A 14,943-nucleotide genomic window follows, 5' to 3' on the forward strand; every position below is an offset into this window, starting at 1 on the left:
CCCAATAGACACCTCTGCTTCGTCCTCACTCAGCATTATTCGATTGCTGCCTCTTAGACATGCTTCCCACGAGTATTCAGTTTGTTTGACCTGGTTTTCTGCTATCTCTCTCTTGCAAATTTGTCAATTGTAACAGATCCCAAGTGATGGTTTGCATAGTATATTGCAGAGCACCGCCCTGAGGTGCCTTGATCCTTTCTGTTTTGACAATGGATCTAGCTTCATATTCAGGGGGATTTGAGGGGAGCAAAGGATCATCATCATCTGGCTCACTATTATTGGGATCACCCCGGATGTCTCCATCCCATTCTTCAGGGGATACTATTAGTTTCCTAATCTGTATGGTGTCAGAGGGCTGGGAGCCTGCATAAGCATCATCTCGACGTTTTCTCCCGACTTGTGTCTTTTCTCCTTTTCCTCCTGTAACTGTTTCTGCAGCTGTTCAATTTGCAAAGACAGTAACAACTCAGTTGCCTTTCTGCCTTTTATATCTTTAGGTCCTGCTCCTCTCTATTTTTATTCTTCCTTTCTTGATACGCAGCTTCTCAACAGGTACCTAGCATCTTGCAGATAATTCATTTCCCTTTTCTATCCTTTATATGGCCCCCTAGTCACTTTCAGGGATTCTTCAACAGCTTCCCAGTTAAGCCAGTTGTCTCGAGTCCATTCTTCTGAGAAGCTGGGACTCGGGTTCACTCCATGCCTCCATAAATAATTGGTGATACTACTTGCCATCCTGCCGACTATGCCAAATTATTGCAGATGAGTGATGCACTTCACTCGTAAGAGAGAAGCAGCAATGTATTTTGTTGAGAGAAGATAGTGTTTTAACAAAGTCTGATGGTAAATAAGACAGTGGTTTAACGGGATTTGATGGCAAGGTACACTCGATTATTTACTGCGTGGAGGACAGAGCCGGACGAAAGTGTCAAGGAGAGCCTTCCGTTGAGTCGTGAAGTTCAGGATGGACCCCCTTGCTTTCCGAACTCCTTCTCAGGAGAGTCTGGGTGCAGCTGGATCCTATCTTAGTCCCAGACTTGATGTCTAAAGGATTACGTGCACAATCAATCCGAGATGCAACTTAGCAAAGTTTGCAAAGTTTCGGTGCGCTGTTAGTTACTTACCGAGGATCTGTTGCGGGTAAGGAATCTCTCGACCTCAAGGAATAACCAACCTGAGAGGCATCCCTTCTCAAGGGGAGATTCTGCCCTGCAGCCCACTGCTGTGCAGGAGAGCTCAACAGGCTCTGGGCTGTCCCCTGTATATGGGGTAAGATGGTTGACTTGTAGTCATATTTGCATACCAGCTGTATTTGGGTGGGCGCATGCTTCATTAGCCCCTGGCTTCGTGCTGTTGATGGAGAGGTCAGGTGATGGAGGGAAGAGCACACCGTCACAGGATGGCATAAATATCTGATGGGTGAAATAGTTGCAATAGTGCCATTTTAACCCAGATCAGCTTCAGCTAAAAACTATTGTCTGACCACGCCTTTATATGGATGAATGAACTGCTCTTTTATTAATTTTATGTTCTTATAGTGCCTTGCATTGCACAGTGCAGCCCTGATCTGTGGATTTTTCTGAAATATAAATAACAACTTTTTCCCCCCCTCTTTCTCTAAGGAGAGCCCTTGCTGATGGAAAAAGGGCCACTGTTTTGAAGCCCAATTGGCCAAAGGTTAGTTTTGTATTCATTTGAATTTTGTTTTTTGTTAGTACTGTAAGCCAACAAAGATCTCAGAGTCTGAATTAAAGTGACCTTGGTAGATGTTAAATGTTCTCATTTGCATTTAGCACTAATGAGAGTAGAATGAACGCAGTATCTAATGGGCTGGGAATTCTGCTTCAGTCAGCCAAGTAAATAGTTTGCTTGTCTTTTTATCTTAAAAATGTTTTTTTGAAATCTTTGCAAGTGTTATTGGATGGTGTATTGAATACATAAGGATAGAAGAAGACATTTATTACGTTGTTTTGGGTAGTTATATTATTGCAATACTTCAAAAAGAATATACCAAGTTTTTTTATTATAAAAATTGCTAAATAATGATCAAAATCTGTTTCCCAGTCTTTTTGGCCTAAAGAAGAGTAAATAAAGGATAGTTATGAAGTTGAAAAGTAGTAGTTGAGATTAGGGAAAAAGCAGACTTGCTGTTTTCCAAAGCCAGAGGCTAGGTCCTACTCCCGATGAATGTTTTTTCGGCTTCAATGTGCTGAAAAATTGAAAACTTTGATTATTCACCACTTGACCTGGAACAGGTGGAGTAGGTAACTTTTTGGAGTATGTAAAAAAAATTTACCTTGTATTATCTAGTGTACTAAAGCTGTTTTGGATGGTTTTCTCTTTTTGAGAGAATAAATACTTTCAATTCAAATTGATATTCATTTAGGGTCACTACCACTTCTGTAAGGCTCTCTCCTTACTGGGGGAGCATGAATTGGCTTTAGAAGCTAATGAGAGAGCTCAGGAACTGTGCAAGAATATTCTTGAAGGACTGAAGGATCTTATTCAACAAAATGACAAGTTAAAGAAGACGTTAGAAGAAATCAATGGTAATGTTTTCTGATTTCAAGATTTGTCTTGAACATAACAAAATTCCTTTGTTGGTATTTTTCCTTTGAAGCTCACTAATTTTTTTCCCCCTTCCTATGTAATTTTCTATAGGCATTAAACCGTATAAGCAGAAACCAAAGAAATCACTTCTTGAGAAAAAGTAAGCAACAGCCAGATTTATTTACTGTTTTTTTGAAATTAACAGTGGTTAATGTAAGATTTGATTAAGTAGTACAAAGTATAGATATTGCTTAAATTTTGCTATCTACCAACAAATAATAATAAAAGAATAAAAGAGATATCAGGTGGTAGCCTAATAGTGAAGAGGATTAGTAATTGAATATTCTCTCTTGTGATGTTTTCTACTTCCAAATAATTTCCTTCAGCATTTTAAGTTTCACCCATGTTGGAAATAACAGGAAACAGTTAAATTTTTCATATTTTCTATCCACTCTACTTGAAGTCCTTAAACTGTTGGAGCAATTTGGTGCCTGAAAATGTCAGTGAAATCACACCCGTTGTTTTGTGCTAACTTTGCTCTATAAGATTCACTAGAAGATTAAACTGAATTGAGTCCTAATTATGTGTAGAACTGAACGCTAACAAACTTATCTGTGCATTTTGGCAATGTTAAAAATGAATATGTATACTAATTAGTAAGAACTTAGTTTACTCAGGTATATTTTGCTTTCCCTGGGGAGAGCAAGAAGTATTCCATAATCATATGTTCTATGCTAGTATGTGCCTTAACTTTTGTATGAAACTATCCTTTCCGAAAGACCTTTTTGATTTTATTGGTACACTTTGAAGTACCAGTGACATCTGTCATTTGAAAACAGTGCAATAAACAAACTTCTAAAAAACTTTAGTAAGACTGAAAATTTTGGAGAAGCTTACTTTCTTGTTTCCGTTTCTGTACTGCACAGATAAAATGTGGCCTTGGGCAAGATCTGTTCTTTAAATGTGCTCTAATTCCATTCCTGTTCCTTATATGGAAAATGTGTGTGTTTGGGGTGGGGGGGGGAGGCGTTTTGTTAGAGAATTTTGGTTACCCATGGACTGTTCGATCTGAGATAACAGATATGACTGTATGATCAAAACCTTTAATATGCCTACGCCTTCTTAATGTACTTACACTTCTATAAGCAGTGGACTTTTTTTTATTTGTCTGTGTTTTTTCAGTGTGTGTGTAGTACCTATTATCTGAAGTGTGAAGCACAAGGGTTTTTTCTTTTTATTTGTCAGAGACTGCAGTTCTTCAGAAACTTATTTAGCTGTTTCTCAAGAACCGAAAGAAGTAGAAAAAGACAAGAAGAGGACACAGTCTGGTTCTAAAGATCACCATTGTCACCAAAAACATGATACCAGGGTAAGTTACAGTATGGACAAGTAGAATTTCAAGACTAACAATGTGTTAATTTTCTTCGTCCTGGAATATGTTATTAAATGTTGTGGCCAAAATTTTGAAGCAGCTGTGTTTTAATAATTGTGTACTTTCTCAGCTAAATGCACTTTTCCTGTGATATTTAACTATTAAAAACTATGTTTAGAACTTTGGATTTGAAAAAAAGGTTGGAAAATGGTTACTTGAATACAAGGTTGGAGGTTATATGTTGTGAGGCAGAGTGAAGTCTCTTCAGAGTTATTGAAGGTGAGACTCTGAAGTTATACCGGATTTAATCAGTTGTCCGATCCTGCCTGTTGATGTGCCTTCAGACATGGGCTTCCCTTTGACTTTGAGAGGATCCATTTAAAGTGCAGTGGCGTGATGGAGTTCAGTGGAAGATGTTTGAGCCAAAGTTACTTCATATGCAGGGTTTTTGCTGTGTTACAGTGTTATAGTGTCAGTGACACATGCACTGACATCAAGCGAGGATTGTAGCGTTGTTATAGACCATTATGTTGTTGCTCTGTAAACAGGTTACTTTTGTATGGAAGAAATGTTAGTTGAATAGTACTCTTAATTGGCTTAGGTTTAAAATTAGGATGTTGTTCTCAAATATGTTTCGCTTGTATGTTTAAAACAAACTTACTATACCTCTAAAATGCAAAATGGACTTGTTATTTTAGTAGTGCTTTGTGACTCTTTTAAACTGAAAGAATGAATTTAAAGATTCTTTACAAGCTTAAGTAACTAGATGACATTCCACTAGATGACTTCTGTCTTTTATATGAGGAAGGCTTTAGAAGAAGAAGAGTGAAACTTAGTGGAGTAAACTTTGTACTGTGTTCATCAGTGATTTTTTTTTTTTTTTATCGAAAAATAATTAAACTTGGGATCTAAGGATACATAAAGAACAATCAAAGGAATCCCCTAACAAAAGTCTATAACTCTGCCTTTCAGAAAGTTATTTTATTGTTGCAAGTGCAATAACTTACCATTTTATTCCTTAAAAAACAAAACAAACAAAAAACTTGTGGATATGTGTAAGGTTTTTTTTTTTGTCAGTGAAAACTTAGGTACTTACCTTGTTTTAAGTGAATTTCTCTCAGGTCAGTGGAAGTTCCCTGCTGTTGCTGTCTTAGTGCCTATCTCAAGCCCAGAATTAGGGAGAGCCCACGAACCATTCTTGTGCCTGAACTCGCTGAGCAGTTTGATTTGGTAGATGCTTTCAAACCATGGCAGTCATATTGTAACAGCGCTGAATTCAGAATTTGACCTGGTAGCTTCGGTCTGTTTACAGAAGTTGTTCTTTCACACTATTGTTGTTTCAAGAGAAACTTTCGTCGCTCTTTCTGATTTTCTTTACCATTATTATTGTTATTAGCTAATCTATAAATTCCTTGTTATAAATTAGCGTATCGAGTGTGTGTGTTGTAAGCATGCCATATATTAATAGAAACAAGATGGTAAATAATATAGATCTAACAGCAGGATCAACACAGTTTAGCGCGTAACATGTGAAAATACTGTTTTCAGGATCCACAGGAGGGGTGGGGCAGTGAAAAGGATGACTCACTAATGGAGAAAATGAAACCAAGCAAAGAAGGGCAAAGGGAAGGAAATGAAAGTTAGAATATTTGTTGAAATAGAAAGTAGCAAGCTACTGAACATAAAAGAAGTGCTTAAAGATTGTGATTAACTTGTGAAAACTTTCATCTGCCTTTATGCTGGGAAAATCTTACAGTGTAGGTCTGTATTCAATTTGTCTTCCTTTGGTATTGATATAACTGCAAAAAAGACTAGTACTTTCAGACTAGATAATGGATAAGAAATTCGGGAAAAAATTAAGTATAAGTGTAAAATGTGTAGTAATATATCACAGGGAGCAAAAGGGAGGTAATGGAGCTTTGAAAATAATTAGGATTTAAAAGGAGTCTTTAGTACAAATGAAAAATATGATCTTAGTTTAGATCATTATATTCCAGGCAAACTTCATTTGAAGTCCAAAGAGAGCATGGATTATAATGTGGTAGAGTTATTTCCATGCCAAAATCTGTGGCTGGAAATATATCCTCTAAAAATGCCTTTTTTTTGAGCATGTTTAAGTGTTCACAAATGTCAGAGACTGGGACTATATATGTGCCTTTAAAAAGATGTTACTTCCTAAGATATCTGTAATATGTCCTTATTCTTTATTATCTCTTGTTTTCTTTTCTCGTAAGATAGACTTTTTGTTTTCTTATGAAATGTGACCATAACTCAGGTTACTTTTAAGAGCTGTAGGATTTTTTTAAATTGCATGTGGAAAATCTCTGCCATAGCACTGGGTGATCATAGCTTTCTAATAGAACTGTTAAACTCATAAGCACTGCCCCCTTCTTCCCAAAACCTGACAAACTCAATGCTACAGATGAACCATTCCACAGAAATGCTGTCATCCCACAGAATAAGTGTTTTTGTCAGTGAAAAAAAGTCCTCTTTAAATATTTGGGTTACTGATCTTGTATTTTATGTTTCTGTGACTGTGACACTGAAAATAATATATGTTATTCTCATTGTGATTTTTTTTTCTAAATTTTAATCTTACATTTTAATTGTAATTCTCAGATAATACTGAAATGGGCAAATGAGTTCTTAGATTTAAATATTGTTTCTGTTTTTGAAGGTAAAGCTTGAGTAATTTCTATTTTTTTTTAAATCTGTGTAATACAAAGTGAATGTATTTATCATTAGGTAACTGATCCCCAAAAAGCAGAAACCAAAAGTTGGTCTTTAGAGTTTCTACCAGGTGAGTTTGTTTTTACTGTTTATCAAATCCGAGTCGATTCTTGCCTTGCTGTTGCCATTATTAAGCAGAAGTATACCTAGTGCTATTTTCATAACAGTAAACTGTCATGTTACACTTCTTTTTCCTGTTAGCATGCAGTTACTTAGATACTTCTAGCTCTTACTTGCTTCGTGTGTTTGCAGTTTGCCTCCAATTCATTTAGATGAAATGGGAATTGAAAGTGGAACTAGAAGGTGGAATGCTGAGTCGCAGGCTAGAAAAGCAAATTAAATATAAGTTTTTTATTATTATTATTATTCCTTCTAAGATAGATTCAGGATTTAAAAGGATCTAAATTAAGATTGTCTCATTTAAGGGAAGTGTGTGGATAGTTTCAGTATTCCTAATTCATTTATAATTACTAAAATCAAAGCTCCACATAGATCCCTAAAAAAAAGAATCCTGCAACTAGAGAGGAAGGAAGCCACAAAATATTTGAGTCCTGAAAGAGTGGCTCTTTAGCTACAATTTTTAAGAGGTGTAAGTTGGTGTATTTGATTGTTCTTTTTTTTTGCGGAGGAAAAAAAATACTTTTGTAGAAAGACCTCTCACCCCCTAAAATTCCCACAGTCCCAAAGATACTTTCCTGTGATGAAAGTGTTCATTTTTAGCGTTAGTGGTTGTCGTTCTCGAAATGAAATCTTTCCTGAATTTTTCACCTGATAAACCTGCTATAACTGGAAAAGCATAAGAGATTTTTCTTGACATGCAGAAATTATTCTTATTTATAATATTTATATGGAATATTTATGGTTTATATTTCATATTGGATCTGAACTAGCTGTGTTCTTGTGCTGTATTCTGAAGATGTGACTTCCAAGGCCTTCTAGTCCTGCCCATGCAAAAGTTAGTCTGAAGTCCTTGAGCCTTGCACTACTGTGCTTTGCACTGCACTGATTTAAGTACTTAGCTGCACTGGTGCCAAAATGCAGAGCACCTCAAAATTTAATTTTAAGACGCCTCTGAAGGTATATTGCAATGTTATGCATAAATGTGCAGTAGATGAAGTGATCTTACTCTTGCAGACTTCAGACATGTGAACACGTTGAAGAAATGAGATTTATTGTGACGGGGAAAATACAGAAAGGTTGCAAAAGAAACAAGTTGAGACAAAATTAGTGAAAAGATGCGATATGGTAGGATTATTACCAAAAAAAAAAAAAAACCTGAAAAATGTGGAAAGAACTTAATGTGGAAAGTGTTAATCAGGGAAGGGATTTGGAAAGGGGAAGTCAAGCTTAGGAAGAAAAAGGTATTTTGAGGTACCCTGCTGGTATGGAGGGGCAAAACGTGAGATGCACAGCTGCCATAAGGAATTTTGAAGGAGTTGAAGCAAGTGAGAATTAAGAAGTGAATCCAGACGTTTTCTGGAGTGAGAAGGATAACTGATTTTGGAGCAGTTAGGGAAAGAGATGAGTAACAAAAGAGAGTAGGCAGAGAAATGAAAAAACTTCTAGGCTAAAGAGATAATAGAGAAATTAAATGCTTTCTTGAACTTTAACTTGAAATCATTAAAAAACATGAGTACTTACTGATGCTGTGGGTTTTTTTTTTTTTCTTCTGTTCTTCCTTCCTCTTTCTCCCCCCTCATACTCATTATGTCAGTACAGAGGTGGAGGAAAATACTTTACTTGGCTTTGATTTGAAAGGAGGAGCTATGCTCTGAATGACTAGCTGATACAAGTTCAGCGTGGATGGGGAAGAGTAGTTTTCTTTTCCTTACCCTTTGTTCACTTGAGAGCTTGTGACTGGCAGGAAATTTAATGTAAAGGAACTTTATGCCACCATATCTTATCTTACAGTTACTGTTCTTTTTCATTTCAGTTGTTGTTTGCGTGTACTATTTATCTGAGCATGTTTATATTTCTGTTAAATATCTTTGTTTGGAAATTTCTAGCAAAAGCAGTACTATTGCTAGTATTTTAAAATATTTGTGGGGTAAGTGAATTATATATTGCTATTGAATTAATGTATTCTCTTATAAGTATTTCAATTATAATTCAGCAAGATTTGTTCATTACTTTTATTTTTTTAAAATATACTACTTCCAGATTTAAAAAAAAATTTTTTGAGTTGGGTGGTATGTGGTGGTAGTAATTTCTGTGGGTAACTTGATTTAAATAATTTTTGTTGAATGGCTTTTAATATGAAATTCATTCAGCGAAAAAATAGTGCCAATTAATTCTTTCTTTTGGTGGGGAGAACAAAGGCTTGTATTGATTTTAGTCATAATGTTGGAAAAGCCCTTTACTTCAAGGCTATTTAGGAATCTTTAGAGCATGCAATTAAAAAAAAAGGTCTTTGTTTGTTTTTATCAATTTTGTTCGGAATGATATGCAAGATCCTTAGGGGGAAAGAAGCCTAAATAATAAAAAGAATATAATCTCTACCTCTAAATGGTAAGATAGTGATATGGTTGAAGTGTCTGACTTTCAAACAGATTCTTGTTTGCTTGCATTTGAAGGTTTCTTTTATGAGGAACTTGTGATGATGATTAGTGTTGCTTCAGAATTTTTACTGCGTAAGAACTGTTTCAACAGACATCTGTTCAGTCTAGTGTTTGAGTGTCACTTTCAGTAGATGGTTCACAAAATAATTTTGAGTATGTTTAGTCTTTGACGCTTGAATTTTGTTTTGATTAATTTAAATTTTATGTCACTGAGTAGTTTTTAATGAAAAATTACTTGTGGCCTAAGGCATTAAAGCGCATATGATTTACCTTGAGACATGAGACATCCTTCTGACCTGAGTGGCACTACTCAGATGGATACAATTATATTTTTACAGCATTAGACTCTTTCGGTATTTTGGATCTAACCTTATAAAAATAAAATGTTTTCCTGAGTGTCATGAATGAACAGTTTAAGCATATATAGTTACTGAAATTTTATATGTAAATTTGTAACTCCTGTTTTTTAAATCAAATTTCTTGGTAGTTCAAGTTAAGCTTAAGTAACCTATTAAATACCGCTTGATTTATTAAGTTGCTGTACCTTATTATTGGGTTCCAGTACTTTAATAACCTAAATCCAGGTGCTGGAATGTGTTTGGTCTCTTGTGATGGTGTCCAATGCCAAGAAGTCACTGTTATCTCCTAACCTGTTTCTAAAAGATGATAGCTGGAGATTATATCTCCTCTTAGAAGAGATAGCTGAGGCAAAAGGGATTCCTATATGAACTTGTAAAATCAAGTAGGCTTAACTAGAGAAAAACTCTTCCCCCCCCCCCCCCCCCCCCCATATTAAGGAACTCTTGCAGCCTGTAATGCTCAGCAATTTTGCAGCTAAACTTTGTCAGCTGCTGTTTGGCTCTTTACTGGTCCAAAAATACTTTTTTTTCTTTTTTCCCCTTGCTTGTGTAACCGTATAGTTACTAGAAGGAAGCTCTCTGCTCAGTGGATTTTGTCACTGGTGCTGTTCAGTCTTTAATATCTTGTAAAGGTCTAATTTGAAATTCATAAAATTTAAAAATTTTGACTTAATCATGAGCGCATTTAGATGCCTAATCTTACATTTTAATTCGACAGAAGACAGCTGAGAGATTATCTTGCAGTTAGTGGTGGGGCTTTCTTGTTTTGACCAATAACAAAATAGTTGTTAAAACATGTTTTCTTGTTCATTGCTAATGAAGGGTTTACTCAGGTTGCAGAGCCCCGTAGCTAATTAACTACAATATTAGATACCTGAAAAATTAAAGCATTTTAGTAGACTTTTATGTTAAAAGTCTTTGACATTAGCTTACAGAATTAGAAGTGAATTGGTATCACGTGACAAGTTATTGTCTTTGTGGCTCAATACTTTCACTTCATCAGACAGTTGTATTTCATAATCAGGGACATTTATCCTGATCTGACTCGTTATGTTTGCAGTTCTGAGATTAATATGTTGAATTTCACTCCTTTAGCAATGTATTTTTGAAGAAGCAAACTCTTTCTTTAGAGAGTGTCTTCATTCAAACTTGAATGTGAAGGCTTAGCATTCATATTGATTGGTTATTCCCTTAGATATCTAGATGTCAACTAATAGTTAAAAATATCAACTGTGGTTTTGTAAAACATGCTAATTTGTTTAGCTTGTAGTCCCCTTAAAGGGCTGTTACAATATTGTAAAGTCAGGTCATACCATTATGGAATTTAATGACTTTTTTTTGGGGGGTGGAGGGGGGTGTTATATTTCCCATGATTGGATTTTATTAAATCAAATATTATCAAATTTTACAAAGTAACATTCATGAAAAGGTGCCTTTTTGAAAAACTTTTCAAGTTGTTTTAGTTTTAGATATTGTAAATATTTAGGAAAATATTATTTATAAAGCAAAATGTGGATTTTGAGTTTGTTTCTTTTTTTTTGGTAATAGTCATTTTGTTTGACATATTTTTTCCCATTTCAGATCAGAGTCACCAAAACAAAAGAAAGTCAAAGAATAAAACCAATGATTCTGAAAAGACGAGGTAAGGCATTTGTTTTATTATTTTGAGTTACTTTATCTAGCACTTAAAGTGCTATTGCAGCTTTGTCTTCTAGTATTTACACAATTGAATGGACAGTGCTTATCATGGAAATAATGAAATAAGTACCTTTATGTTGAAAGTGCTTCATCTATTTGCTGTTTGCTCTTTGTTAGTTGCTTTTTTAAGAGGATTTTTTTCTTTGTAGCTAAAGGCTAATTTCACCTCTTAAATGTAGTGTAGAAGTCCATTACTGTGAATTAGGTGGATCTGTTCCCAAAACAGTAATGTTTGTTTTTGGATAAAAGGTGGTGATTTCAGTAGAGTTAAGGAAAAGAGCGTAAGGTATAGAAGGAAAAAGCTCAGATTAAATTTAATCTAAATATCACACGTTATTTGTTATTAGAAATGTTTTATTACTTCTAATAAAGTAATATTTATTGTATGTTGTTAGTAGTAGTAATTTATTATTTGTTACTCTATAATATGTAATCTTAAGGTTTAATCTTAACACTTAAGTTGTAGTTTTTCCCTCTTTGGGAGCCTCGTAAGGGTTACTCAGCAGCAGCTCCTAGAAGTGCACATGACGACTCTTCTCTGAGTTTCAGGATGAGTGCCTCCATATTAGCATTTACGACAAGATTCATGGTATTTGCCTGTGTGTAGACATTTTTCCGAGCAGTTGGTGGGTTATAACTTACTGCTACTGCCAACTGCACTCCTGGCTTCTAGACGTTTGTTAACAAAAACCTAACCCATCTGGGGCCTGTGCTTTCCAGCTCAAAATATTGGAGCAAGGGTAAATTAGTGAGTACAGGTGGAAAGAGCACAGGATCCTAGTGTTGTGGGAGGGAGGGTGTCCATAGCAGCAAAGTGAGGCTGTAGTAGTAGGGTCCCAATGTGAGACAGGGGGGCATATAGGTAGGTGATGCAACAAGAGGGTGTTTTGGGAGGTGGGAGAATCAGTACTCTGTTTCCTAATTTTGAAGAAGGAGGTCCTGGTGTGGAAGCCTTTTCTTTCTCTTGCATGTAGGCCTGGCAAAACCAGGCACAAAGTGAGAAACTATTTTCTCTGCCATGGTGGTGTTTCATCTTCTTCACTTCCATCGTTGATGGGATCTGAGCAAGTTAAATTTTTGTATTAGGTGATCTCATTGTTAAATGTGCTTTCCTTTTAACATTTTTTTGTTCTTTAGTGGTCTTTCCATAAACACTTCTAAAGTGGTCAGCACTTGTATAAATATGCACAGGAAAGTTGTTTCTTAAAATCTGTATGCAAATAAGAAGTTTGATACTTTTTTTTAGATTAGATGTTTTTGTGAACTATCAGAAGTGGAAAAGTAGTAGCACCATTAATAATGACTATCAGTTGATGCAGAGATGAAAATTTTTAAACACTAAGTATATCATTCTAAATGCTGAAGGTTCTGTAATAGTGCCTTTACAGGAGACATGTACAGAGATGTATCAGTATATATTTGTGGTGTTCCCATGCATCTTTCCCCAAGGTATCTCCTAGACTATCTAAAAACCTTGGGGTACAAGAGAGGAAAGAGAATATGAACAAATAAAGATTTCTGGTATGCAACTGGTGTGTGATGTGCTGATAACCATTTCTTCTGGGAATGCTTCTCAGGGTATGCATTATTGAAATATGACTCTACTGCAGCAGATCTTAATTTGGAAAGTGATTCCTGTAGCATTAGTGAAAAGGTAGACCTCTCTGGGAACGCCACCTAGGATATGGTGCCTGAATACTGAAAAATATTTTTTCTTCTAGGGTGACAAGCTACATAATCAAAGTTGGAAACTCAGATTCCCTTTGTTGGAAAATAAGATCTGAGGGAAAAGTAGTAGAATTTAGTCCTTGTTGAGCAGTTTACATTAGTTATAACTTAATGATTTGCACCTCTGTAACACAGGACCCACTCTTTTGTCTAACCTGGTAGCCTATTTCTGACACTAGCCTATAACAAATACCAAGTGAAGAGTATAAGAATAGGGCAAGTGTATTATATTTTTCCCTGTAGATTCCCATCTCCATGGAAGTTGGTAAAGCAACTTAAAAAACTGTTGGCAGTATGTAAGAGTTATTCTTGTGGATGAAGCAATCCGTTTTTTAATTGTGAAAGAGAAGGTGGGGGAAATTGGCCTGAATGAAGCATAACTGAAAATTGATAAGCGCTTTTTATTTAAAATCTAACATACCCTAGTATACATTTACATTGTTTTTATTCTCTTTAGGATATTGTTCATGTTAAGATAGCGGATTAAATTTCACAATAATTCAATTTTCATGGAGAGATTGATTTATTATTAGAAAACTAAATATTTTCCAAAGGTCAGTTGAATTTTAGTAAACACAAGCATAATTTTAATAATCTCTCTTTAAGAAAAAAAGTTATCCCAAGGGAGTCCACACTGTATAGCCAAAACAATAAATGTGAATGCTTTGCAACAAAAGATAATGTGAATCTTGTTCTGGTTGCTACATTGAAACTTATACCACAGCATAACTCAAGCTCTATCCTGTGTTCAAGGCCTCTCTGTACTTTTTCTACTCTGTATACCAAGCCAATTTGTTTTTAGTTTTTGATACTTGATGTACTTACTAAAAATAAAATAAGAGATTTGACCATGAGGAAAGCATTGCAAGTCAGTCTCGAACTAATACTGAAAAAGAGCTGTTACCTAAAGTCTGTTAGTCCTTTTGTGGGACTTGACTCTTGACTTAAAGCATATTGATCTCTAGTTTATTGGGATGAATAATCCCAATAGAACATGCTGAATGTAAATGCATATGTTTGCTGGTTTGGGGCCTGTATTAAATGAGTTAAGATAAAAAGTACTATGAATTTTAACTACTATTTTGTTCCCATCTGTCATAAAAATAAAAAAAAGAGTTGAGCACAAGAAGTATTCCTTGTGATACTAGGGGCAACATGATCCAAACAAGATTGGGGAAGGCACTGAGTTCGTACCTGATTGCTTATGCCAGAGAATTTCTGATCTATTAGATAGTTAAGGAAGAACTATGACTGCTGACTTTTTTGGTAAGGCAACTGAGGCAAATAATGACATATTGCTTAAGGCCATGCAGCGATGGAAAGTTTCGATGTTTTAATCTGAATTGTGGAATTAGACAAATTGAGCTCTGACCATACTTTGTTGTTTGTATGCTTCTTCAGTTAGCGTTTTTCAGTTGTGTTTAAGATGATTAAAAACAGGTAAGGGATAGAGCAAAATAAACCGTTCACATTGAAATAGGGAAGCTGATACAAGTTTCCTTTAAGTGAGTTTTTTTAAAGGTGCAAATTTCTCATGTAGAGGAGCCTAAGCCTACAGGAAACCTCGGATGCTGAACCTGATTGTCTCGAGTCCTAGTATGAACTGACCACAAAACCTACCCTCTTTTAATATATGTTTTTTGCAGTGTTATTCTTTACGTTTTTCCATAACTCTCCTTGAAAGCCACTGTAGCTAGGTGAAGCTTTGTCATGAGAGACGTCAGGAGTGTCATTTAACTGGGTTGCCACTGCTTAGTTTCAGTTTCTCCTTTCACTTTCATGGGGGAGAAAGAATAATTAGAATTCAGTACATGAACAGATCATCTTCAAAGTAACTGAATATCTGCCACATAACATCTCTCACAGGAGAGCTTATCAGACCTATAAAAATACAATATTTATCACATGTGTGATGCATGGCCAGTTACAGTCTTATTTCCATCTCTGG

General features: G+C 35.4%; 1 protein-coding gene across 8 annotated transcripts in view; it reads left to right on the top strand.

Annotated features, from left to right (window-relative positions):
- Positions 1 to 14,943, top strand: part of TTC3 (tetratricopeptide repeat domain 3) — a 71,702-nt gene that overhangs the window by 18,890 nt on the left and 37,869 nt on the right. For 7 of the 8 annotated variants that reach the window (XM_068913603.1, XM_068913591.1, XM_068913634.1 and 4 more), the window contains exons 11-16: positions 1,623 to 1,677; positions 2,387 to 2,549; positions 2,662 to 2,710; positions 3,796 to 3,919; positions 6,668 to 6,722; positions 11,151 to 11,211. In XM_068913603.1, the coding sequence (XP_068769704.1) occupies positions 1,623 to 1,677; positions 2,387 to 2,549; positions 2,662 to 2,710; positions 3,796 to 3,919; positions 6,668 to 6,722; positions 11,151 to 11,211 (507 nt within the window). Of the gene's footprint in view, positions 1 to 1,622; positions 1,678 to 2,386; positions 2,550 to 2,661; positions 2,711 to 3,795; positions 3,920 to 6,667; positions 6,723 to 8,509; positions 8,700 to 11,150; positions 11,212 to 14,943 lie in introns of those variants that run through there. The other variant, XM_068913651.1, reaches the window with a different exon arrangement.

This window comes from Struthio camelus, chromosome 1 (genome assembly GCF_040807025.1).
Source record: "Struthio camelus isolate bStrCam1 chromosome 1, bStrCam1.hap1, whole genome shotgun sequence".
In the NCBI taxonomy this organism is placed as follows: Eukaryota; Metazoa; Chordata; class Aves; order Struthioniformes; family Struthionidae; genus Struthio; species Struthio camelus.